The sequence below is a fragment of the Ochotona curzoniae genome, unplaced genomic scaffold (assembly GCF_017591425.1).
Source record: "Ochotona curzoniae isolate NIBS_2020 unplaced genomic scaffold, NIBS_Ocur_1.0 contig_883, whole genome shotgun sequence".
Taxonomy (NCBI): domain Eukaryota; kingdom Metazoa; phylum Chordata; class Mammalia; order Lagomorpha; family Ochotonidae; genus Ochotona; species Ochotona curzoniae.
In genome coordinates this window covers 20,100,398-20,127,881 of record NW_024466599.1, presented here as the reverse complement: position 1 = coordinate 20,127,881, position 27,484 = coordinate 20,100,398, and the positions used below count along the sequence as shown (strand labels likewise).

Here is a 27,484-nt window from a genome sequence, read left to right as displayed (position 1 = left end):
TTAGCAAAATTTTGTTACGAGTCTACATTAAGAATAGAACAAGACACTGAAAAAGTCTGAAACTTAAAAGTTCTTCTTGTAAGGAACCTAATTCTGGATTTTCCTAAAGCAGAAAGTAATTAGTGAAAAATCCCTAGATGTTTGTCTGTTACGTAAGTTAGGGGGCATGGGGAACGTGACCCCTCACAGCAGTGTTGGGTACTGGTTACAGGGATGAGACGTGACAACCTGTCACTGCAGTCGGGGACGGTAACTAGCACCCAGCCAACAGGCGAAACCGTTGTCCCTTCTTTGCAGAGTCTCAGTGACCCCACAGGCCTGAAAACATCGACCTACAAAGGCTGGAGGAGGAAAACTGCTTTCCAAAAATCACACCACGAGCCCAACCACGTGGCCATGTCCTCCACACACACAAGACAAGCACCAAGGAAAGATGAGTGTTTATTTACTTTACAAAGAACAATGGCAGGAAACCGCCATCGACAGGTCCACTGATAGACAAGTCACTGCACATCCCTCCAGAAGCTCGGGCAGGCCTGCCCAAGCTGCTCTTCCGGCCCCACTTGCTCAGCCGGGCACGGAAATTGCTGTTCGGCTGCTGATGCTGAGCAGTCCCTCCGAGATGATGGTTTTGTTTTACATATTCACAGGTGGGAGAAAAACCAATCCGCGTGCCCAGACCTTCCTGAGCCGGGCCGCCTCCGCCTGGGCCGCCGCGAGCGTGAAGCCCATGCCTGCTCAGATCCCCAATTCTTCTCAACAGGCTTCCATAGCACGCCACAACACTTACAGATATTTATACACACATAAAAATCTCTTGAGTCAGGTTTATTATTTTTTTAAAGATAAACAGATACCCTAACACTGCCAGAGTGGATAATGAAAAGGAAGATAAACATTAAATTATTGGATTATAAAAATATTTTCTTTGGAAAAAACTTCCAACAAGGTTATCAGTAATATCTAAAACCAAAGAGAAAAAATAAACAATTGTCCTTTGATCCATTAGTAATTTAAATAAAAATGAAAACCTCTTCAAAAGCAGCAGTCACTTTGAAAAAGTCGCAGGCGAGGAGCACCTCGCTCTATACATGGTGATCGTTACAGGCAAGCGGCAGTTGAGAGAAATCCTTAATATGGCTAACTCTTTCATTATTAATTATCATAATTTTCTTATGTTGTTCTAAAAAAATATTTCACATGACAGTTAAAAAATAAGTGGCTCTCCTGGGGAAGCACTCCAACGCTCCACCTGACTCAAGCCACATCACCACAGACAGGAGATGTGTGGGGAACATGGCCGGTGTTTGCTTAAAACCTCCATCATTTTGACTCTAGCTTGCAATTACCCTTGTTATCTCATGAAAACGTAACAAATTTAATGTTCTGCTTGTGCTGTCCTGCACTGGACTCACCGGGAGGAGAGCCTGTCGACAGTCCGGCTCCTGAAGCCCAAGGGGATGGGGCTTGAGGTTAATTCTGGACACAACCAAACGTACTAGGATATTATATTATATTATAAAAATATACCGTATATTGGACACTGGTGTCATACATTGCAGAAAATGTATCTATTTACTGTGTAAAGTTTATTAACATTTGAATGAAACACTCTTATTTACACAGTAGGAGTCTGGGGTGCCCAGGACAGCAGGGTGCGCGGGACTCACAGCTATGGCCTGGGCGAGGCGGGCGGCCCCGGGCGGTCCAGCCCACGGCCCACCTCCCCAGGAGGACTCGGCAGCACAGCACGAGGCAGGCCAATGGGCGCTCAGTCTGGGGCTGGCTTCTGCAGGCTTCATTCTTCCTCACTCTCATTCTCCGGATCTAAATCGGAATCTCCATTTACTTCTTTTTCACTTTCTCCATCTCTGTCCTCACCATTTTCTTCACCATCCTCATCGTCCTCTTCCTCGACATCCTCATCAGTCTCACTGTCTTTCTCTTCCTCATCTTCATCCCAATTATCCTGGTAGGAACATCAAGGCAGACACACATCATGAGGCCTCATTCTGACAGGGCACAGGACAGAAAGGCAGAGCCACCCACCGCCAGCACAGCCACTTACGTCGGAATCCTTATCCGGCAGCTCATCCTCCGACTCCTCCGATGATTCTGGCAGGGAAAGCAATAACAGAAACACACGGCTCAGGATTACCACTGCACACACAGCACAGCACAGCCTGCACATTCAACAAAGCAATAGTGCTGAATGCACTTTCACAAACAGGGACACGCAGCGCTCAGCCATCTACGAGTCACTGCTGTACCCTAACCCTTATCTGCTTAGAAGCACACTTGCCTTTGTAATCTGAATCAGATCATGCACTAAAACCTCATCTTAGAATTGTTACACATTTCTGGAGTACCTAAAGCCCCAGTTGATAGGAAGAATTCTACATGAAAACTTTACTTGAGAAATGTGTAAGAAATGGAAATCAGCATTACCTTATAATCACATAAGAGTGCTGATTATATACTGTGAATTGACACACTAAATGTATTTTGTAACAAATAAAATACTGAAACATCCCCAAAAGCTGGCTCCTATTTTTTTTTTAAAGATTTATTTATTTGTCCCAGAGTCAACATCCCTGCACGACATGGTAGCAACTGCCAGGGCTGGGCCACATTGACCCCAGCAACCAGGAGCCCCATCCGGGTCTCCACTCGGGAGGCCAAGAGCCACATGGAAGCACAACAGCAGGCCTGGCTTGGATTTGTGGAGCAGTCTGGGGGGCTCCTCCGTGCTGTGCTTTCCTTGTTGCGCGAGTGAGGCCGGCCTTCTGCAGTGCTTGGGGTGTGAGCCAGCTCAGGGAGAGCACTGTGGCACACACAGTAAGCCACCACCAACACTGCAAGCATCCCCTCGGTGCCGGCTCTCCTGCTTCCAATCCAGTTTCCAGTTACTGGGCCTGAGAAAGCAGATGAAGCTAGCCCAGCCCTGGCCATTGTAGCAACTTGGGAAGCGAACCAGTGGATAAACTGTAAATGATTTTCAAATGAATAAACAAAATCATCTTCCAATTATTTTTCTTAAATATTTATTTATTTTTATTGCAAAGTCAGATATACAGAGAACAGAAAAGACAGAGAAGAAGATCTTTTGTCCAATGATTCACTCCCCAAGTGACCAGAATAGCTGGAGCTGCACTGATCTGAAGCCAGGAGCCTCTTCCAGCTCTCCCACACAGGTGCAGGGTCCCAAGGCTTTGGACCATCCTCAACTGCTTTCCCAGACCACAAGCAGGGAGCTGGATGGGAAGTGGGGTCACCAGAACTAGAACAGGCACCCATATGGGATCTCAGCAAATTCAAGCCTAGGACTTTAGCCACTAGGCCACAGTGATGGGCCCCCAGCTATTCTGTTTAAAAGGAGGTAAATCCACAACCACAAGATGGTGCATCTTGCTAGAGAAGCTCACCAATGCCTCTAGCAACTCTGAAAGTAATCCTTCCCAGCTGAAGGGGTGAAACACCCCAATCCTGGACTGAAGCCTACTCTCAATAAACAAACTATCATAGACATTTTCAGGATACGAAGTGATGCATGAAGGTGAATCAGACACTGCATAAAGAATTTGTTGGGGGACCTAGCACAGTAGCCTAGTAGCTCGAGTCCTCGCCTTGAATACACCGGGATCCCATATGGGCGACAGTTCTAATCCTGACAGCCCTGCTTCTCATCCAGCTGCCTGCTTCTGGCCCTACATCCACCCAGAAGAGGCTCCTGACTCCTGGCTTCAGATAGGCTCAGCTCCAGCCGTTGCAGCCACTTGGGGAGTGAACCACTGGACGGAAGATCTTTCTCTCTGTTTCTCCTCCTCTCTGCATGACTTTCCAATAAAAATGAATCTTAAAAAAAAAAAAGAAAGAAAAAAGAAAAAAATTTGGTTTGTGTATTAATGTCAGCCAAAAGAAGAATATATATTTAGTAAAACACTCTAAAATTTTACTTTTTATTTTTTTAAGACTTGTTTATTCAAGCGAAAGGCAGAGTTATAGAGTGATAAGTAGACAGATATTCCATTTACTGGCTCATTACTCAAATGGCCACAAATGCTGGAGCTAGGTCAGGCCACAGCTAGGAGCCAGGAGCCAGGCTCCTCCTCAGGGTCTCCCAGGTGGGTGCAGGGGCCCACACATCTGGATGGAAAGTGAATAGGCAGGACATGGGATGCTGGCAACAGATAAATTCCCCTTGTACCCATCTCCCTAGATCTGGCACTGTGGCATAGCAAGCTAAGCTTTCACCAGCAACACTGACATCCTATATGGGTACTGGTTCGAATCCCAGGTGCTCCACTTCCAATCCAGCTCCCTGATAATGTGCCTGGGAAAGCAGTAGAAGATGGCCACATATCTGGGACCCACACCCCACATGGGAGATTCTGGCTTCTGTCTGTACAGAACACAGCACCGGGACTTGATTTTGTGACCAAACTTATCCATGTTGTGTCCCCACTTGATGTGATCTAATTTAACACTGCATCCACTCAAACAGGTCACAGACAAACATAATTAACAATTTTTGAATATCTGTCATGATCCTCAAGCTTTTTGGTCACAAAAACATGAGAACCCTTAAAGCTCTTTTTCATACTGAATTAGTCCATTTACACAAAAAGCTAAAATGCAATTTCTTACTTTAAAATGTGCAGCTTGGGTGGGCACTGCAGGTAAGGTGATGTTTCAGGCACCTGCACCTACAGAGCCCAAGGTTCCTGCCACCCAACAGGGAAGACCTGGATAGAGTTCTTATTTCTCAAACAAATAATAACATTTTTTATAGGTAATTAGCCATTAAAAGATCCATTTATTGCATGTCAACATAAATACAAAGTCTAAAGAAAATAACAATGTTTTCCATATAATTTTACTGTTAGCAAGCTTTTCATAGTCGCCACTGCATTCTGTTCTTTGGATATGGTGACGTTTTTAAACTACACATACAGAAAATCAGCACACCGAATGTGCACTTACACTCCAAAAACTCCACATGGAGGGACTGACTCTCGGGGATGCACAGAAGCGCGTTACCCACAGTCTGTTACGAGTACACCAATTAACAAGCAGCAGGTGCAATGCAGTGTGGTGCCCTCTCGATGGACCATGAGGAGCCACCACCGATGCTGCCAGGGCTGTTGCAAGTGAGGCCTGTGCCTACTGATAACTCCCTTTTCCACGGTCCTTTTTTCACGTTTCTTCTAGTTCTATTACTTAAAGGTTATTTTATCCCTTATAAAACAAAAACAAAACCCATCTGGGGGCCTGGCACAATGGCTCAAATGGCTAATCCTCCCCTCTCAAGTGCTGAGATCCCATACGGGTGATGGATCATGTCCCAGCTGCTCCACTTCCCATCCAGCTCCTGCTTGTGGCCTGAGAAAACAGTCAAGGATGGCCCAAAGCCTTGGGACCCTGCACCCACATGGGAGACTTGGAAGGAGCTCCTGGCTCCTGACCGGCTCAGTTCAGGCCATTTGGGGAGTACACCAGCAGATGGAAGATCTTTATGTCTCTTCTAATCTCTGTAAATTTGCCTTTTTAATAAAAATAAATCTTTTAAAAAACCATGTTTAAAGATGATCCAATGTTACTTTCCTGCTAATCTGTCTCCAATAGGGTTACAACTGTAGTTTACCAACGAAATGTCAAAACTGTTTGCACATGACAAAAACTACTTTTGAAGTCCTGACAAAATTGTTCACAAAGCCTAAAGGCTTGGTATCTTGTGAGATGTTTTGATTAAGTCAACCTACAACTGCTGTTTTGTGTGCTTGGATTTTAAATTTGTAGGTCGACTCTGGTCCTTAAACTTTGTTGCAAAAAAAAAAAAAAAAAAGCCCAGCATCCCATCGTGGGCGAGATGCACCCAGGTCGCTCCCAGTGCCGCTGCACGGACATCTTCTCCACATCCAGTGCCTTTCTGCAGCCTCTCTCACGTGACCACGTATCTGCTAAATCAAGGCCTCACACAGTCACTGAGAAACAAAATGTCCCCATTCTGGACTCTACCTGACCAACACTTACCCTCTTCATATACCAACTTTGCATTCTGTTCAGGAGAAGCCATCTCCTTCGCTTTCTCCGAAGCTGTGACCTGAAAGACCACACAGTGCCATTAGGAAGCGTGGTAAGCACCAGCCACCTGTCTCCCACCTTCCAACCTTGCAATCAATGACCTTAATACAGTGTGGATTATGCATACAATAAAAGTGCTTCAAATAAAGAAAGAACTAACTCTGTGAAGCTGGAAAGCTCTTTGTGCACCTTGCTCACAGTCATGTGCCAGTCTATGACAGCGGCAATGGAACTGTGGGGACACTGGGTCTTAGGTGAAACAGACACTCCTCCCAGCTGTCGCTGTTCAAGGTAACCACTCAGCACTCTCCCTCCCTTCCAATCACTCCCACAAGCTGGACTTCCTGCTCACCTGCGTGATGAGAAGGATAAGCTTCCCATGAAGGTGTGAAAGTTTCTGAAAAGTTTTGACTCTGCTTTCCATGAGCTGATAGAGTGTTCCCAGCTGGGGTACCAGGTCAGGTAACTAAGAAGAAAGGTCATTTGATACCATCATCACACTCAAGAAACCACCACGCAAATCCTGCCCAGATCTGTCTCCGGGCCAGCCACTGCACCGCATGCACTATTCACGAGTACTTTCAACAACTTGTGCTGTGGCAGAGCCCAGCAAAAGAATGCATGTCGACTTTTATGGAAGGCCCTTACCACAACAGAAAGAAACAGCAACTTTCAAATAATCTGATACAAAGTCAGCAGCGAGGACTCACAAAATAGGACAAAATGCAGGGTAGACCCATCTTGTGCTAGTAATCACGTCAGATAAGGTCAATACAAAATAGACAGTAAAGAAAACCCTGCCACACCTCTGCAAGGTGAAGAGGACTTTCCTCTGAATGTTCCCCCGACAGAAGCCGTTAGCATGAGCTCCAGCCAGCTAGAGGAAACACTGCCCAGATCCCAGAGATCAGGGAGACACACACGCAATCCCGCATCCTGTTATTGCACCTGGGAAAGCAGAATGAGACCTGGGCGCAAGTCCCAGTGGAAGCTCCTGGCTCGAGACGAGCCCAGCTCCAGCCGCCACAGCAATTTAAAGAGTGAACCAGCAGATGGGAGATCTGTTTCTCCTGTCTGTATAACTCTGCCTTTCAAATAAATAAAAAGGAATCTTAAGGGGGGGGGGGAGAAAAACTTACCGTGGACAGGTACGATGCATGAATCGTTAATACACACTTCAGCCACTGAACCATTAATACAGCACTGGAAAAAAAGAAAACATTACCAATGTAAATTAACATTGCCAATTCAAAGCTAAATGTAACTAAATCAGAAAAATCCAAAATGAAGGAACTGTGCTGAGAAGATGGCTACAATAAATTAGTCTCTGTGCATTTTAAGGTGTGTTCATGAACATTCCATCTCTGACTGTGAATATGGCTGGAAAACAGGATGAGAATGCCTCCCTTCAGAACAGCTCAAACCCAAATCTTGAGCCTTACTTCCTAACTGAGGTCAAAGCAATAATCTTCCAGTCAAGCTAACCATGCATTCTAAGGTCACGATACTTGAACCCATCAACTCATTCAATCAGGAAACAAGCAACAAAGTCTTTTATGACCTTTAATGACCAAAGACATGAAAACCAGGCCTATTACACAGCCTAGTTAGTTTTTCTCTTGTCGGGAGCTCAGAAGGCTAATAACTTAAGTAAGAAAGACCACTATCACAGACAATAATATTCTGTAAGCTTAGGATCTTTCAGACTTAAACTTTGTATTTAATGCTTATCCAAATTTAGAATAAAGGTCCACAAAATTTAGTCTTAGCTAATATACTTCTTCGTTATCTTAACACAGGTACCAAAGGTTGGGTAAATTCCGTAAATAGCAATTTTATACATAATAATTAAGACAAAATTAAGTAGGACTAATCCATTTAATGATCTCATAAAACATATATTTTCAAAAAGAAAAGCTATTGAAATCCAGGAAGAGATAATATCTGACACTTATGACCATCTGGGGCCACCTATGAGTTAATGTCACACTGTGAGACTTTCAATAGTCACTTTTAATCTATTTACAAACAAAGCAACTGAAGGCGCCGAAATATCTTACCTATTAGGGTGTCCTTGCAATCTCTTTGTAAGCTGAGGGGGAAAAAAAACACTGTTAGCCATCCATGCATGTCAGATTTAGCCATTTCTGTCAATTCCCAGAACACAAGGATCATATTCAGAAGTATTATTACATTTACTAGTCTAGTTTAGTCCAGTAACATACTCTGAACATGTTCCACAGCGATAAAAATAACCCAATAAACATCTAAGCTAGCACTAACACGAATCAATGTTGAGAACCAGCAAATCCAGAGACAAAACAGATGAATGGCTTCTAGCAGCTGGGGAGGGGAGTTTCCTTAAAGGAAGTAATGATGGGAAATTAAATTCAGTATATGGTACACCCCAATGAGCTGGTGCCAACAATGGCTTCAAATCTGGGATCTCATTGATTGGGGGTTCCTGGGCCCCACACTCTGGGACTACTTTCCTGTCTTAGCTGCTACCCAATCCATTACACTGTTCAGCTGGATTATACACAGAGACAAAACTTCTACATGTGAGAAATGCTCAAGTTTACTTGGGCACAGGCCAAAGGCTGGGGAACCCTAGTGACCAAGGAAATTTTATACTAGCAGACATACAGATTAACAGCTTGTGTAAAATAAAGAAATGCAAAATGTAAAAAATAGCTTCATATTAAGTTCAGTTAGCTTACAGGATGAAGTAGGAAAAACAAAAATAAGAACAAAGGAGCTACATGTAATAACTTACAGTCCCAAATACTTCCAAGCTAGACACCTGCCCTCGATGGGATACAAAGGCACAAACGCTGACGACATGCTTCAAGGATTCACTCAATTCACTCTCCTAGAGCTATCCACTTATCACTCCTCTCCGTCCTTACATCTTGCAAGCCCATCTCTAAACACTAGTCTTCTTAAGGCACAGCATTAGGACTTCAAAGTTAAAACAAGCAGTTACCTCTTGCAACAATGGAACAACAGCATGCAAGGGCATCCTTAACACAGTCTTCTTTATTAGGTTTAAATTCCTAGTTTGAAGTACTTTCTGTGAGAAAATAAAATGATTATCAAGATGAGCATACTCACAAGCTAACGGTACTACAGAAGAAACTGTAACAATGACTTAAAATAGACTGAGGCTATGAACTAGCCACTGAATTTAGCAAACGGAAGCTGGAGGAACCGAGTGAAGAATGCACATCAAATCCTAGTTAGCTATCTGGACATTCATTTATTTATTAGTTTTTATATTAAGCACAGAAAAACAACTCTAGGTGTTTTAGCATCAATTTCTAACAAAATTTAAGATCAAACACAATCCCATTAAGAGGGCTTCAAACTCCTCAGGGATGGCCAGACAGAGAAGCCCTGTCTCCCTAGCGTCCGGAGCAGAGAAAACAGAGTTGGTCACCCCAGCTCAAGCCTTGGAAGCTGCTTCCTCGTGGCAGGGGTTCCCACCAGCTGAGTTCTTCCAGGTCTCCCACACCGCGTGCTCTCAAATACTGGAAATAGTACTTACTTCCAAAGGGCTACTATAGCCTGCCCTCAGTGCCCATGCACACTGTGGTGCTGCTGCTATCCTTACACTCTAAGTCATGCTCAGAGGACAAATGACAGATGTACTCAAACTGCAAAAGACAGCAAGCTGGTTTCCAACCTATTTTAACATTCCCTAGCGATCTTTTCAGAATTCCCCATAAATTTGCTTATAAAATTACCTTTACATCAAACCCTTCTAAATCCATCAAGTACTATTTTAAAACTATCACCTACATAATTAATTTCTTGTGCAAAGGAGAGGAACACTTTAAAATCACTGGAGAGCTGAGGGATGGACTGCCTTGACTTCCGTTTCAATTAACCTAAATATTCATTTTCCTAAAACCAGAATGTAAGATTCAAAGCCAAATATACTGATCATATCAACAATTCAGACATTAAGTATTACTTGATGATAGTTAAGTATTCCTCAAATCACATATACCAATTGTCACAAAGTTTCCGTGACATGTTGGAAAGCCAGAGGACACAAACTGTGTGAACTGGTCTACAATTTGAGATATAACATATCGTGTTGTATTTCAATTTTCCTAAGATATTCACCCAAACCACCAGGCATAATTATCTTAAATGGTCAAGTACAGTAGCAGCACTTCAGGTCAAAGGAAGCATCAGCCTTGAATATGCTGCTCCATCAGTCACACCAGGGTTAGCTAAGAAACAGTGGGAGACTGAGGACAAGATACAAGACCAAGAAAAGAAATGAGTTATGCTATCTACCTGTGTTCTACATATAGAGGAGTGGTCGTACAATTTGTTGCCAAAATGAGGACACTGCAGTGATGGAAAGGGATCACCATTAACAACTACACTAAGAGTTGTGAACCAGAACTATCACAGGCAAGTGACTGAACATGTTCTAATTGTTTTGAGGCTGTTACAACTACAAGTAAAAAGAACTTTTAACTAGCTCTTGTACACTTCCTAAGTCCAATAAAGAAGTTCTATGGTTATAATTTTTAAATAAGATAAGCAAATAAAAAATAAGTTGCTCTAAACTAACCAACATAACAGAGGAATCAGCATCATTAACTTCTTCAAACGAAGAACAATCTCTGTAAATCACAGTTGCCAACTACCACAGATGATATGAAAAACATTCTTAGAAAACTCTACCGTAGCAAACTGCTGTATAACAGAAAATATTTAAAGCACATTATCTGATTAGGCAGACAAACACACTTGTATCCATAAAACAAACATCATAAAAAAGGAAGTATTCTAGAGGCCAGCACTGTGGTTTTTACTTAGGTGAAAAATGGCCCAGTATTCAAGACACTACACCCACGTCGGAGACATGGAAGAAACTGGGCTCCCGGCTTCACTCTAGCTCAGCCCTGGCCACTGCAACCATTTGAGAGTGAACCAATGGATGCAAGATATCTCTTTCCCCCTTCTCTCATACTCTCCAGCTCTGCCTTTCAAATTGAAAAAAGAAAAAGTAAATACTCTAGTGACACTGGATTTGGGCTGCTTAACAATCCTTCCACTCCCATTTCTAGACAGCCAATGAACCAGACACCGACTCATGTTTTGTAGAATTACAATAGAGGTCATACAGTACTGTCTTGTTGGTAACTTTTGAAACTAGGTTAAGCTATTCATGGTATTCCACTGTACTACTTTAATTTTTAAAATGTTTTGTAATAAAAATGAAAAAAAAAAAAAAAAAAAAACTGGTACCAGATTCATTTGTACCTACCGAGGAAAGGTTTAAAGTATAGTTACATAGAAAATGACACATGACATATTACATGACGTTCCACAAACACCAGTTGTTTAATGCCTCCCTTCCCCTACCTCCACTGAGGCTTCTATGCCCTGACACACTAAAATCCACCTCCCAAAACATACTAAATACCAAACCGTTGTAATGTAATTTTGAGCTTCTAGACTTGCTGGCTTTTTCCTCTCATTTTTCCAAATCATCTTAGACATAAACATAAATGTAAAATTCTAAGGTCAAATAAGACACATACAGTGTCTGAAATCTTGATATTGCTACATCAAGAGAGTAAATGTAAGCTGCTTTCATATGACCAACAGGGCTTAAATCCAACCGCCCCTCATATTTAGTTTTTCATATGTAGGACATTGTCAAAATGTGCAATTTAAGGGAACCAAATGAAGTAACTTCATACAAGCAGTCACCAACTTACACATAAAATCTGTCTCTGCTCATTTAAAGTGTCAAGTAATTTTATCTCTAAGTATGTCACAACATAACCCCCAACCCTCTTGAACTTTTCCCCAAAACCTCCTACCCATTGCCAAGGTTCCACCTCACCGCCCCCTCTCACGGCCAGGGGGGGAAATAAGTTTCTGGAATCCAGAGTAAAAACTCAGGAACGCATTTTCCTACAGAAAAAAATATAAATTGTGATCTAGAATGCTGAGTATTATAGATGAGCTATGCTATGTTCATAAGGCTTTGGTGAACTCAGAGCAAGCCTAACGATTCACAACCATATTTCTATGAGAAAATGCATTCCAGGTTCACAAGAATTCAACATAAGCCCTTTGTAGGTTGGTGACTGTCTGTATAATGCCACCATGTGATAGACATTTGACTAAATTCAATTTCAAACACTAAATAACATGACTAATCATTCACTGAACGTGCTATGCCAATCACTAAGAGAAATTAAGCAACTTAATTCATTTACAACTGCTATAACACTTACATTTAGCATTTCGAAGTCATTGCTTTCTAGCCCCTGTGTGAGGAGAACTGGGAAGCTGGTCGTCTGCAGGTCCTCCTTTCCCTTTTTCGTATCTATATCCAGGGCTCCCAGACGCTCTTCTATGCTAACCTGCAGAGCAGAAATACATGTTCTGTTCAACAGACAGGTTTGAAGCAACAAAGTCTGATTCACACCTCAACTCTGAAAAATCCAAATATGCCTACTCCCATTCAAGCAGAATCTCATTCCCATAACGCCAATGCTGGAGATCAGTGAGAACCTCTGCAGCCCAGATTTCTAGATTGCCATCACCAACCCACAACAAAATAGCTTCCCAAGAGGCACACAACTGGAAAACTCCTCCGCAGAAAGATCAAGGAAAAGCTGTGGGTAGGGGTGAGGGGGAATAGCACTGGGGCCCAGCAGGTCAAGCCACTCTGGGACGTCCCAATCCAAGATCAAATGCCAGGTCAAGTTCCAGGTCCTCTCCTGATCCTATTTCCTGCTGCTGTGTCCTAGAAAACAATCAGGTGATGACTCAAGGGCAGAGGCCCAGGGTCACCCACAAGGGAGACACAGACAGTCCTCAGCTTGTCTCAGCCCTGACATTTGCAGGCATTTAGGAAATAAGTCAGCAGACAGAAGATTTAAATGTTTATCTGTTACTGTGCCTTTCAAGTACATGAAAATAAAATTTCAAAAAACACTTAGAGTAGGCACAGCATGGTAGCACAGAGGCTGAAGTCCTCGCCTTGCATGTGCCAGAAGCACATGTGGATGCTGGTTCATGTCCTGGCTGCCACTTTCCATCCAGCTCCCTGCTTGTGGCCTGGGAAAACAGCACTGGATGGCCCAAAGCCTTGGGACCCTGCACCCACGTGGGAGACCTGAAAGAAGTTCCTGGCTTCGGATCAGCTCAGTTCTGGCCATTTGGCCACTTGTGGAGTGAACAAATGGGCAAAAGATCTGTCTCTCTTCCTCTCTGTAAAAAAACCCACAAATATAAATAAGAACACGGCACATGATTACCAAAGACATATTATCACAGAAGCTCTCCCCACCTGAACTAGCCCTTGGCATCAACCTTAGCTGTCTAAAGGAAAACAATATCAAGAGTTTGGAAGATATGACCCCCCCTCAAAAATTACTGAAAAATTTATTTATTTATAAGATTTGTTTTTATTGTAAAGGCATATCAGATTCTCATTCACTGGTTCACTCCCCAAATGGGCGCAACAGCCAGAGCTGAGCAAGAGCTTCTTCTGGATCTCCCACACAGGTACAGGGTCCAGGGTTTTGGGCCATTGTCTGCCGCTTTCCCAGGCCATAAGCTGGAAGCCAGATGGAAAGTGGAGCAACAGGACATGCACTGGCACCCATATGGTATCCCAGCACTTGGAGATGGAGGATTAGTCAATTAAGCTATTATACCAGTCCTCCCCCTCAAAAAGCATAATTTCTGAAACACCTTATTAGTGACCTATAAAATGGATAATTTTCAAAGTATCCCTGATAAACACTTAATATTTAATTGTATTTCACAATGGCCAAGATATGGAACCAAGGAGTGAATAGATACAGAAAATATAGTTTATTTGATGGAATATTATTCAGCCATCAAAAATGGAATTCTGTCAAAATGCAGCAACAAGGACCTCTTGAATAACATGTTAAATGAAATCCGTAGAGTTGGTCTCAGAGAAGTGAACAGCAAAACATGGCTACAGAACAACATGGCTGGGGGAGGAGGGTGGTGGGAAAGACATGGCTACAAAACCACAATCAGAAAGCAGGAACAGGTCCTAACATCCACCTCAGCAGGTAGCCATGCTCCGCACGCACTTGCCAATCGCTGTAAGCCAGCATGTTAACTTTTACCATAGAGAAATGAAAATCAGTATCTTCTGTTGCCCATGAAGCTGACCACCCTGATTTGGTTTACACGTACTGAAACATCACACTGTATACACCACGAATGTTCAATTATGATGAGTCGGTTAGAAGCAAAAATTTTAGCGTCCTAACATATTTTATGTATAAATAAATGTCATAGCATTTGCAGTATGAAATTCAAATTGTAGAGAACTGATTCTGGAATAAAGCAAACAGACCAAGCCAGCTGCTGGAGGACTAAGCAACACAATAACCTGTTCTATGACTAATAATGGACAGATGTGTGTGGGTGAAAGCCCAAATGTGAGTTACCCTAACATATGAAAAAACAAAACTTGTTAACTTGCTTTAAAAAAGGAAAGGAGGAAAAAAAAAAAACAAGAAAGGAGATTAGAGTGCACACTCTAGCCTAAGTTAAATAGATTTGACACCTTATTTTTAAGTCAGATAGCTCATAATTGAAGGATAATTTTCCTGAGCAGCTATGTTATCCACCAATCTCACCATCACCACCAAAACTGCAAGACATTTACAATTCATTGTGAAGAAGCAGCATCTTTCTGTGAGGATAAAACAGCCAAAATCCTTGAAGCCTTGAATGGAGGGGCACAGAGCACCCGGCAGAGAGAAATGCAGGTCAACCCCAACCAGGACTATAGGAAGGCGAGCAAAATGACAGGGCTACCACTTTTTTTTTCATTAAAATGTATATATTTCTTCTATTTGAAAGCCAGTCATCCTTCAGTCTGGTTCACTCCCCAAATGGCCGCAACAGTCAGACGGACCTAACCTGATCCAAAGCCAGCAGCTTCTCCTGGATCTTCCACACTGATCCAGGGGCCATCTTCTGTTGGCTTCCCAGGCCATAAGCAGAGAGCTGGATGGGAAATGCAGCAGCAAGGATGCCAAACATCGCCTATATGAGCTGCAAGCCGTTCAAGCAAAAGATTACTGTGCTATACCACTGTGCCAGCTCCCAGGGCCTACTCTAGACCAGGCAGGACTGCTCAGACAGCCAAGAGAGGACGCATCACTGAGGGTCAGCAAATTGCGAAACCCAATGGAGTCATCACAGCAAGTCCTGGCTCACTTCATTCAGCCACACTGCATCCAGCTAACGGTTAACAAATGGCTCCAAAGCACCCTCATCGACTAATGAAAGTTTCATGTACTCAATGTATGGGATAGAGGCCCAATGTTTTATGAAAGTGACAATCTGGAATTTGGGGATCCACAAAGAAATACACACGGATTAAAAATGTTTCGCTTCTAAATAAACAGTTTTTAATCCCCTTCCTCCACCAATTGTTTGACTGCCTCTCCAACAGGCTGCAAAGCACGCAGCAGCAAGCTTGGCAAATCTCTCAGCACTCGACTCTGCAGCATCCTCCTGAGTTTCTCCCAAGTTACCTTCAGTCACAAGACCAGGATCTGTACGAAGCAGATGCCTTACCTCATTGCCTCCCGACTTCCTCTTGCTCTCCTTTCCCTCAGCTGGTGGAGGAGCAGGCTTGATGGCCGCATGATGTCCAGGAAGTCCTGGCACCAGAACTTTTGCCTCTGCATTCATTACTGGGGTCCTCACCTGTCACACAGGAATGGCAGAAGGTAGAAAAGGAAACCACGAGGCCTCAGGCATCCCCAACCACCAAATAAACAGCTTCACAAGGCCTTCCTGAGAGTTGGCAAATAAACTGTTACATGATAATCTGAATGTTCAGTGCTTTAAAGCTTGCACCACCACCTAAAAATACAAACCCCACAGATTACTCCTGGTTCTAGAACACTTAAAGGAAGCTGAACTTTGCCCGACATGCTCAGACAGCCAAGAGAAGAGGTGTCATCTCTGAAACTCAGCCAGACGCGAAACCATATGGACGTCATCACAGCATATCATGGCTTTCTCTTCCTCATGGAACCGCCAAGTACCATGGCTCCCACACATAAGCACCATGCTAAATCCAAAACAGAGCATCAGACACCCCGTGTACGGTGCCAAACGCCAGCCCCACACAGCATTCCTCTCAACAAAGCCACATCCCTCTGAGTATGGAGACTCATAAGGTTGTTTGTGTACAAATTCGATGTGCTGTTTATTCCTGTATACTTCCTTGCCCAGAGTTCTGGAGGATGGGCAGGGAAGACCTAAATTCAAGGTCTTCAGCTGCTAATTACCCATCTACTTACCCATTTAACAAACAAAGAGTATAGAAACAAAGCTTCATGATCTTAACATCAAAGACCAGAATCCTTAGGAGGATTTGTATGAATATACTCACCTTCGTTATGGCCGTTTCTACTTTTGGGGCCCAGCAATTTGAAATATCCCTTATTAAACACATATGATTCTCTTTGGAGGTCAAAGCCTGTGAATATATATTTTTAAAAGGGAGAGTGGGGGAAAAAAAGATAAGATGCCTGGAAATCAGAACAAAAGCAAATGGCTATGCTTTTTAATAAAACTCTCACTCAGGTGGCAGGTGAGGAGTGAACTACATACAGAGACCCTGGGTGCAGTGGAGCCTTTGCTCAGGTAGGAATTGCTCAGATTTTTCATAGTTATTACAAGACCAAGTGACTTTTTAAAACACAAGAAAACTTTTAAAAAAAGCATTTGTTCATCACCCTATTAAAGAGTAATGCATACTCAATCCTACCTTAAAATGTGTCACCCTTCCTATAGCAAATCAAAGATGAGGCAATACTGCTGCACAGCCTAACAGGCTCTGGGGGCGGGAGACACGTTGCACCCAGTACCAATACAGGTTTATAGTCACTTGTCATTGCACATGCTCATGGACAGTAACTGTCTGGGATTTGACATGGTAACAGATAACAGTGGCTGCATCCAGAGAGATGGCAAGGATGCCTATTTCCAATGTCATACTTTTCTCCTCTATTAATTAAATCATATGCAGACTAAAAGTTTGCTGTTTTGCTTTTACAGAAATTCACCTAGTACTTGCACTTAATATTCTACTCATGGCCTCATATTACTAAGCTGTCACATTAAGTTACAAAAATTAAAGATAAATCACCTGTTGGACAAGCCTTCAAAGAAAGTTCTGCAGCAAAAACTGCTAAGTCACTACACTGCCAAAACTTTTCCACAGAAACTTCAACAGTTGCTATCACTAAGGGCTCTTCTTCTTTGTGTAACTGGGCTAGGAATGTGCCAATACTGAGAACTTCAAACGTAAAGATTAACTGCACACAAGGTTTTCAAGAAGTAAGGGAGACCTGGAGGACAAAAATGAGCATGTGACTCACACATTCTTCTGATCTAGAATAATGCTTTATACCTGGCCATTTCATGGCTCCTAAATGACCCTTGGCTAAGCACATATTGATGCTGTGGGGGTTAGTTCAGAGTAGCATCTACGTACCAGTCTCTCAATAGCAGGCTGAAACCAGTTGCCATATACAAGCAACAATGACGTTTTGTCTGAGCAAAACCCAGCTGCAATAATAGGAATGGGTTTTGGTGTTGATTTCTTGCTTTTACCAGGTGTTGCTATCTGAATTGTGCAGTTTGACGTCAGAGGCTTTTTGCAGTACCTACGAATAAAGGGAAAAGTTAAAATTAGAAAATCTGAAATGGCACCTCTTATTCAAATCTCTGACATCACAAAGTGTAGCCCTCCTCCAGGTTGCGTGCCACCAGCAGTATGGCACAGAACCCCCCGCAAGACTACAAGTGTTCAAGACTTCACCAACCCCGACCACATCCAAAACTTCACCAGGCTCAGCCTTAGCCCCACATGCCTCACCGCATCATTCTATCGGGCCCCAAAGAGGCCCTGAACGCCGGTTATCTCTCATAGCCCTATTCTTCACCCCCTCTAAGTTTTGCGCATGTTCTAGCCCAACAAGCCCTGGTTTCACGGCTCTCTATTCCCAACAGGTACACCATCAATCCTTAACACAGTTCTAGTGGAGACACTGGCCACATGTCAGCTCCTGGGCTCTCCTACCCTTCTTGCTGGTCCCTGCCTCATCCCTACAGCCCCCAAAGGTGGTTCTTCTGACACACCTGTGGTGCCAGGAGCCTCTGACATAATTCATGTGTGCTTGCTGTTCCTCACCAATCCACAGACCATAATTTGTAGCCTGATCTCTACAACTTTTGAACTGCTACTAGTTACTAGCTACTTCTCCCCTACCAATATCCAATCATATCTGAATGACTCTCCTACATTTCTCAACTATTCCTCAAAAGGGGTTTTCATACCCAGCATCAAAGTCAACAATGTTTCTAATGGAACAATCTGGTCACTGAGTCCCTATCTCCTACTGATCACGCGCACCACACGGGATGACCAAACAGAACCACTTATTTCCATCCACTTTAAGCAACCCACCATCCCTCTTTATAACTCACTATCCTGATTCCACAATTAACCTTAAATCCAGGATATGGGTCCCTGCTTTGGTCTTCACTCATTTGAGGTCTATTATCAACTTGTCAAAAGGAATCAGTATCTTAAAGCTGGGCATACTCCATCAATCCTCAGCTTAAAATCTGTCAGTGGCTTATATGATCCAAGAAGCACCAAGCACTCAGGAGGCCCATATTTCTGGTCCCTAGTTCTTCAGAGTCTCATGTATCAATGTAAACAAAAGCCCAAAGTGTTATACACAAAAAAGCCAAAAACTGCCTCCTCGAATCCAATGGAGACAAATTCAAACTTGGGCCAGTGCTGTAGCTCAGAAGGTTGAGCCACTATGTTCAACACAGGCATCCCACGAGTACTGGTTAAACTCTGGGCTATTCTACATCTTCTATAGCTCCATGCTAATGCACGAGAGAAAGCAGCAGAAGATGGTTCAGGTACTTGAGCCCCTGCACCCAGATGGGAGTTATGTGAATGAAGTTCTAGGCTCCAGACTTAGGCCCAGCCCAGCTCTGGTCACTGTGATCATATGGACAGTAAACCAGTGGATGGGAAATATCTGTAACTACTCTTGTCAAATATTTAAAGCAGAAATAAAACCACCCGCAGCCACAGGCAACATCTTAGGTTGCCTTTTACCTGGGCAAGTGTTACATAACTGGGAGAAAAGCAGCCAATAGCTGGTGGGCATCCTGCCACCTGCAAAATTTGTTAATTATACTGGTGTGTCAGCATAACTGCCTATTCCATTTTTTTTTATTTTGTTCATTATTTATTTCTTAAAGATATATGGGGGGATCTGGTGCCACAGGCCCCCAGCCCAGCTCAGACTGGCCCATTTTATGAGTGCCATTTGGCACTAGGCACCCCATGCATTCCTGGACGCAGGGCCGGTGGACTGACCACAAAAAGAGGCAAGGGAATGTGTGGGAGGAAAGGCCGCTGAGGGAGTTTGTTGCAGGTGAGGGATGACTTCCATCGACAAGGCCACTTGTTGCTTGACTGTGGAACGCAAGTGTCAGAACTGGGCCTCCTCAGTGCCTCAGACAGAGTAAAGGATGGAGGATATGGCAGTCCACTAGGGCCTGCAGGAGACATCTATGTGGTACCACAGCAGAGGATAGAGGGCAAAATGAATTGGTCAACTACTCTAGCAAGCACTAACAGCAAATATCTGGGTGGCTGGAGATGCTAAGTTGGAATATGTCAGCTAATGGACCTGGGCTGGGAAGGATTTTTCATCCTTGAATCTGTGAGATTGACAGCATTTCAGAACTATGAAAACCACCTGAGCAGAACCCTCGGAGCATGCTCCACACTGGGGACCCTGGGATGACATCTGGTTCCCCATCCCTGGGTATTGAGGTGGTTGGGAGGCTGGGTGCGACTTTTCCCCTTATCTCTCTTCTTCCAAAGACACGGGAAGATCTGGAAACAATGGTCTCACTCACTTCCCCTTATCCTCTACCCTTCCCACCCTAACCAACCATGTAAACATCATCAAAAATAAAATTAAATAGTATCTAAAACTAAGTAACAGAATGGATATTTGATGTAACATTTCATATGCTACTTGATCAGTGCTGGATTCAAGTTCTGCCTCCACTTTCCGACCAGATTCCCATTCTTACATTCCTCCAGTAAGTAGGGCCCTGCCAGCCATTGGGAGACCACTGGCTGAGTCCCCGATTCTGGCCTTCAACTCAGGCCAGCCCCAGATGTCACAGGCAGCTGAGGGACTGAACCAGCAGACAGCAAACCTGTCTCTATCACTAAGAATTGTTTAAATAATAAAAATAAGCATATAATACTTTCATAGTTCATATTTAAATAACCTTATACTAGTATTCTAAAATAAGGGATATGAACAGACAATGAAATACTAAAATTATTTTAACATTTAATACAAGTAAACACATATAACTCAGCCTAAGACCATGTTTCTAGTTTGCAAGATCAGATAAATTTTCTACAAAGGGCTACATGGTAACCATTTCAGGCATCTTGGACTCATTGGATTTGATTTGGCCAAGATCGTGGTTTAGTAAACCCTGGTGAAATACTCCAAAGAACTCATCCAACACATCTCCCTTTCTGCCCACGAAAACAACAGCATTGGCATGCTTCTGTCACCCAAGCACAGAAGCAAGGACTGGCAAAGCGTTGAATCTCCACACAAGGCACTGTCCTTGAAATGTGTAAACAGAATCATCAACATTTACTAAGCATGCATAACTAGTCATTTCCCAACCATATGGTTACAAAATCACCCCTAACTCCAAAACCATCCATTCTTACTGAGACTGCACGTGTTCATATGGATGCATAAAGAATAAGGAATGCTTTTCAAACAATCTAATTGAATAACATAGGCAAAGATGATGAGGTAGGAATCTGAAATGAAACAGGAATGAAAGGGAAAGAAAAACGACTAATTAAAAAAAGCTTCTTACTTACCCATTTAATATGTGTTCAAAAAGATGGACTTGGCCATCTCTGCAAACAACAGCTAACTTGACAGGCTGCAAGACAAAGTAACTGATTAGTGAATTGTAGGCTTCAGCCCTCGGCCTAACTTGGGAAAATTCTACCTATTCTCCCTGCCCTGCCATAAAATAACCAAAGAGTAAGTTAAAACAGCAAAGAGGCATTTACAATAATTACCTCTGTCAAAGTAATAAACCTGTCTTTCAAATAAAAACAAATCTTAAAAAAAAAAAAAAGGCAATACAGTTGGAGCCAACAGGGCAGCACTGTGGGCTAATCCTCTGCCTGCGGTACCAACATCCAATATGTATGCCAGTTGAGGTCCAGCTGTGCCACTTCCCTGCTTATGGCCTGTACCCACATGAGACCTGCTTCTTGGCTTTGGACTGGCCCAGCTACTCTTTGCAGCCATCTGGAGAGTGAACCAATGGATGGAGGATCTCTGTCACTCCTTCTTTCCGAACAAAGTTCCTACCTACAAACCTGGCAACCTGGCCTGAAGGCACAACTCCTAAGGAGGCAGGACTACTGGAAAAGCCATCCAGCCTGGTAGATGGGAGTGAGAAGTGAGAAGTGAGAAGCCCTGCTCACCTCTCTTCCTCCCATCTACCTTCAATTCTAACAGCCTTCTTGGCTGGAGCTGCCCAGACATGGCACTTAATTCCTCCCTCTTGCCCCCAAGAGTTTGTGCAGCAACACTTTGAACTTTGTGAATGTTCCTTAAAGGAAGCTTAACTGAATAATCAGCACTTCCAAAAGTTACTAACCATCGCTGTAACATACAATTCTAATGGGAGAATTTAAGGAGTAGCCAATGAAAATAAAATACGTGAAAAGCTGAAGACTAACTTGGGGAGTTGCTGCTAAGGCACAGCAAGTTAAGCCACTGCCTGTGAGACTGGCATCTCTCATTGGAGCACCTGACCGTCAGCCTCCGGGCCACCTGAGGAAGTACTTGGACCGACCCCTGCCACCCAAGGTGAAGACCCGACTAGAGGTTAGGGTCCTGACTTTGGCTAGGCCAAGCCCATTTCTGTGGGCACTGGGGTGGTAACCCACAGGATGGGAAGGTCTCCCACTCACTGCCATTTTCTGCCTTTCCAATCAAGGACACTGTGAAAGCACTTCAGAGGCTCTAACAGGTAGTTATCCTGCACCAAGAAACAAAAATCTCAGCAAAGATGTTCTGAAATGCTAAATCCACCTCCAAAATGTGCTGCCTTCGTAGACAAAATATTCCTTCCCTCCTAGGAGGTTATCCGGGTGACGCAACAGTCCAATAGCCTTTTAAAAACTGTTACCTTTTATTGCTACTCCCTCATGTCTCCCCCTTCCTAGGTTGCTAAATCACCTGAACATCCAATAACATCAAACACAGCTTTATGAAACACAAAAGCAAATTCCTGAAAATGGAGTCATTACCTCTTCTTTGTTTTCTGACATGGTCAAGTCAATATAAACAGGCTCATCCGTAACTGTGAAAGACATCACTGCATTCTTCTCTTTGTTTTCTGACCGGACCTGCCTAGATAGTAAAACCAGCAATGAGATATCAAAACTCAAAAAAAAAAAAAACCCTAAATAAAGGCAAAGACCTTCAGGAGGAACCTCAGCATTGGATGAGCACCAGCTCATTCATGTTTTGACAGCTAATTGAGGTGACTATAGATCAAAGCAAGGGAACCATTCAGATGACGTCCAGACACATTTGTGGCACATCTAACCAATGAGCAGCACCCTCGACTCTCTCCATCCCTCTATTTGTCTAACTTGAAGCCAGCCAATCTTACATTTTCTTGACCGCCATATTTTGCTTGACAGAATGTCCTGAAATCAGACATTGTTAGTTCTCTTGTTTTTTTAATTTCCAAAATCATTTCAACTGTGATTTGTTATTTTCCATTTGAACTTCTGATTCAGTTTGTCATTTTCAAGAAAAAAGTCTGCTAGGTTTCTGACTTAACTATTGTACATGCTCATTCAGTCATGTACAGACCAGTGAAGATTTGTACCATGCTGTCTTCATTAGCGGTGATTTTTAAATTGCCCCAAGCATAGTGCTGAAGTATTAACGTTCTTAGGCACAAAAATGGGGTCATGTGCTTTATGGGGTATACAGCAAAAATGTGTCAGGTGAGTTTCTATCAGGCGGGAGGTACTGGCTATGACTTTAAAACCAGCGAAGCAATAGTGGTTGATTAGTCCGTCTTCGGTAGAGGTTTCAATGATTTATTTTGGGTTGAGGAACCCAGAAACACTTTGAATGTTAACAGAAGTTGATTTTTATTCCAGAAGGAATTAGTTACATATATCAGTTAACGTGCATGGGCTACACCTCCAAAGGCACAGCAGGCTCCCAGGTATTCTTAGTTCAGGAGCACAGTTAAGGTATAAAGAAACACACCTCACTGCGGAGCCCTCCACGTCAGCAGAATCAAAGGTTTCCCACAAAGATGTGTCTTCGCTGCACCTCTAAACCAATAGAAAGGCACTTCCATGGTATGACATTTGTAAGTCCTTCATTAGAAATTCATGTACTTCATGCAACAAAGCAGGTCTCATACTCATCACTTAGAGAACGGCTCTGACAGAGCCTCATCTCCCAAGCCCAAAAGAACTACATACCAGACGTTAAGTAACCGGTCGTGTACAGCTCCAGATAAGAAATAAAGACCGGTAATGCCATCGAAGGGCTGGCTCTCATTAGGAGGTCTGACGGTGGTGAACCTAAGCGATGACACTGGTGTGGCGTGGCCTGTGAAGTGCTGGAGGAAGGGAAGTCTCGTTTAGAGGAGAATGGACTCCAAACAGCGCAGGGGTTAGGACGCCCTACATACCACAAACATATTACAGACATCTGAAAACCAGGCTCCATGATGAAGCAAATTAAGCATGACTCTAAGGAGCTGAGATCATCTATGCTATAATCTGACTTTTTATCATATCGAGTTGAAAACACCGAAAATTAAATGTCCTCATGCCACCTCCATTTCTTTCATTTCTGAAATAAAGATCCACTTAATTCTACCCATGTCTGTGGGGTATGTGGGTGCTCAGACACAGCCAAGGAATTGTTGGTCCTCATTCTGCACTCAGTGAGTCGAAACCACAATTTAAAGGCATCATCACCGCACCAACACTTAGAAACCCCTGGGCACAACGGCTTACGACTCTTCAAAAAATGTACTAAAATTCACATTAAATATTGGAAAAAGACTAAATGCTGACTGCCAACAGGCAAGTGACCACAATCAAAGCACAGCAAAAGACTCTTACTTCACCTTCCATGTATTCGTTCATTTCTTCCTGCAGGTCAAGTAGACATATCGATTCTATCTTACATTAATACATCAGATTGGGAGTCAAAATGCAGTGTGCTTCAACAACCTGAATGTTTTACACTAATATGGCATGACACAAACGTTTGTTTTTCTCCAAGCTTCCTCTATGCAATTGGTAGGCTTACAAATAATTCGATTCACTCACTCTGTATATTTCTTTGGTCTCTAACACCCATAGTTTGATTGTTCGACCAGCAGAAAGCAACATCTTTCCATCTGGGCTGATTCGCAGGGAGCTGACGCTGCTGTTATCACCTTTCCACTTGCTGTAATGTGAACACAAGCAAAGCAACTTAACAAACAGGGAAATAACAGCAGAAAAAATCCTATGTTAACTGCATTCCCTACAAAGTTGGTGCCTGGGAACTGATCCCGGAGCTAGCAGTAAAGTGAAGCCTCCCCAATAGGGTGCTCTCAACATGGCATAGCAGGACAGGATAAAGATTCTCAAGAAGGATCAAGAAACAGAAGAGTCACAGGAAGTCACCTGCTAAAGTCATGCATCCTCCAACCCACAAATGGATGCAGTCAACACCCAGGCAGGATCACCTCAGCTGGAACTCCCACGCCAGCTCCAGTCCAGCTCCCTGACTGTGGCCTGGGAAAGCAGTCGAGAATGGCCCAAAGCCTTGGGACCCTGCACCCATGTGAGAGACCTGCAAGAAGCTCCTGGCTCTCGCTTCAGATCGGCTCAGCTCTGGCTGTCGCAGCCATGTGCAGAATGAACCAGCGAATGGATGTTCTGTCTGTCTCTCCTTTTCTCTGTGTAAAAATCTGCTTTTTAAATAAAAATAAATAAATCTTGAAGAAAAAGAGATGTCTGAGAAAGCATAGAATACAGGGGTCAGTGCAATAGCCAACAGGCTGATTCTCCACCTGCTGCAGCAATAGTCTATATGGGGGCTGGCTCAAGCTGCTGCTGCTCCAGTTCCTTGTTTATGCTTGGGAAAGCAGTGAAGGATGGTGCAAGTCCTTGGGCCCCTACACCCACATGGGAGAACCAGAAAGCAACTAGGGCTCCAGACTTCAAATTAGCTAAGCTCCCGCCACTGTGGCCATTTAGGGAGTGAACCAGCAGATGAGGACCCATCTCTCTGTTGCTCCTTCTTCCTCTTTAAAAATCTGCCTTTTAAATAAAAAGGTTTAGAAAAAAAAATGCAGAATACTAAAAATAATTTACACTATAAAGAAAAAAAATCTTCAAACTTCTTAGGGCAAAACTAATTTCAACTAAAAACTACATCCTCAAATCTGCAACCTACTACATTTGACCACCAGAACATATGAGAACAGCAGACTATGAGAACAGGATTACTTGTGAACCAAAACTCAAACTCGCCTCTCACACATTCTTTCTGAGGAAGGTAGTTACCAAGTACCATGCCCCACCCAGCAAAAAGGAGGGAGTAAATCACAAAGGGGATACTGGGAAAGGCAGCTCCACCTGCCAGCACATCCCTTCAGGATGATGGTGAAAAACCCCTAGGGCAATCACAGAGAAGCTTGCTAGAAAATAGAAAAGATCTGAGCACCTGTGTCTAAGAATATCTGAAGATTTTACTACCAATAATTACTGGTAAACATATACAAACCCAGGCAAATATAAAGCAGGGCAATTAAAACCCCTACCAAAAACAAAAAACTTGCACTGAAAAGAAAATATAAATTTTCTAGTCTTAGAATAGTCTGTGAGGATATTTAACTACTCAAAATGGCAATTCTTACTCAAACTTAATGAGTCCCATCCAAAACAGATTGGATCAAAATCAAGTGCTATTAGCAGATCATCTATGCACAAACTACTACTTCAGGTAACTGGTGCAAAGCTCACGAACCCCCCACCCAGACAGGTGACCTGCTCACCTGCACTTGTACCTCCAGCCCCAACCGCCCCTTAAATTCCAAGCATTTCTCACAGGGCTGCCTGCAGGGGTCTTGCCTTTCACTGGTCAATGCCAATTAAGCTCATCCAAAAGCCTCAAAACCCTGCCCCTCTTCCACCACTGTGTTAACTGGAGGATACACCATCTATCCTCTGCCACAAATTACCTCTCAGGATGCTCCTCCTCTAAATCCCTGCACTAATTCAGCTCCCTCAGGTCCCCTGCCATCTCCTCACCTTCCTCTGCACTGTCACTTCTTCCAGACCTTTCCAACACTACCCTACCCATGTGAGAAGTAATCACATACCACCTCAGGGCATCCCTGCACAGCAATTTACTCTTATACCATCATATAACTTTCATGTATCAAAACCTTGTGCATCCCACTGGATTAAAGGTTCCTTGAGAATAGGTTACAAACTAATATTCAATACTCTCAACTGTTTCCACCACAATTAACCAAACTCTAACACACTTCCCAACAGTAACTAACATCCCCACTACCAGGCAGCTGTCAATGCTACTCACCATTTTACTTTGCATGTCTGTACGTTCCATTCTACAATGTGTTTATCATCTGAACAACTATACAAACAGCCATTGTCTTGATGCCACTGTATGCAATTAACTCTGTTGTCATGACCACCACTCTGCAGATTAAAACAAAGCAACAATAAACAAAAAGTAAAATACACATAATATGAAGCTTAGAGTGGGTATCAGTTAACCATATTATCAGACCTCAACTAAGCTTTAAAAGCACACACACCTACATCCCTCCATTTTAGTTGTTCAATGTCAAAACTGAAATCAGCTAGTTATTTTCTACTATATTATATCAGCTATTAATTTTATATTCTCTATGGTAAAAATCTTCTACACCCTAAAAATGCTAGCTCTAAATGCCAGCTGCAAGTGTGACAAAATACTCTACAAAAATGACAAGTTTCACACTTGAGTGAACTACTGATTTCAAATAACAGAGTCTAAAAAATCAATGCTCAAGATAGAAATCAAATCTAGCAAATCTATCCTTGGAAATCTCTTTGAAAAGAAGTGCCAGGGGACAGATGACTGGCCTAGCAGGTGAGACTCCCTTTGGGACACCTGGACCCCATATCAAGAGTGCC

At 43.2% G+C, this 27,484-nt stretch overlaps 1 protein-coding gene and 3 non-coding genes across 4 annotated transcripts in view; all 4 read right to left on the bottom strand.

The window, feature by feature from the left end:
• Nucleotides 1-813: 813 nt before the first annotated feature.
• The window catches only part of WDR43 (WD repeat domain 43), a 39,255-nt gene continuing 12,584 nt past the window's right edge, over nucleotides 814-27,484 (bottom strand). The window contains exons 3-18 of the mRNA XM_040993011.1: nucleotides 26,883-27,004; nucleotides 24,617-24,737; nucleotides 23,756-23,895; nucleotides 22,553-22,655; nucleotides 21,101-21,165; nucleotides 17,636-17,807; nucleotides 16,529-16,615; nucleotides 15,703-15,834; nucleotides 12,357-12,485; nucleotides 9,071-9,157; nucleotides 8,145-8,176; nucleotides 7,224-7,287; nucleotides 6,437-6,550; nucleotides 6,034-6,103; nucleotides 2,069-2,115; nucleotides 814-1,969 (exon numbers count right to left, since the gene is read on the bottom strand). Of these exons, the coding sequence (XP_040848945.1) occupies nucleotides 1,799-1,969; nucleotides 2,069-2,115; nucleotides 6,034-6,103; nucleotides 6,437-6,550; nucleotides 7,224-7,287; nucleotides 8,145-8,176; nucleotides 9,071-9,157; nucleotides 12,357-12,485; nucleotides 15,703-15,834; nucleotides 16,529-16,615; nucleotides 17,636-17,807; nucleotides 21,101-21,165; nucleotides 22,553-22,655; nucleotides 23,756-23,895; nucleotides 24,617-24,737; nucleotides 26,883-27,004 (1,656 nt within the window). The 3' untranslated portion in view covers nucleotides 814-1,798. The remainder of the gene's footprint in view (nucleotides 1,970-2,068; nucleotides 2,116-6,033; nucleotides 6,104-6,436; nucleotides 6,551-7,223; nucleotides 7,288-8,144; nucleotides 8,177-9,070; nucleotides 9,158-12,356; nucleotides 12,486-15,702; nucleotides 15,835-16,528; nucleotides 16,616-17,635; nucleotides 17,808-21,100; nucleotides 21,166-22,552; nucleotides 22,656-23,755; nucleotides 23,896-24,616; nucleotides 24,738-26,882; nucleotides 27,005-27,484) is intronic.
• On the bottom strand, nucleotides 15,253-15,327 carry LOC121165485. The gene has a single exon (XR_005885266.1). It is a non-coding gene; the product is annotated as a small nucleolar RNA SNORD53/SNORD92 (small nucleolar RNA).
• On the bottom strand, nucleotides 16,063-16,141 carry LOC121165484. The gene has a single exon (XR_005885265.1). It is a non-coding gene; the product is annotated as a small nucleolar RNA SNORD53/SNORD92 (small nucleolar RNA).
• On the bottom strand, nucleotides 24,180-24,264 carry LOC121165486. Its single transcript, XR_005885267.1, has one exon. It is a non-coding gene; the product is annotated as a small nucleolar RNA SNORD53/SNORD92 (small nucleolar RNA).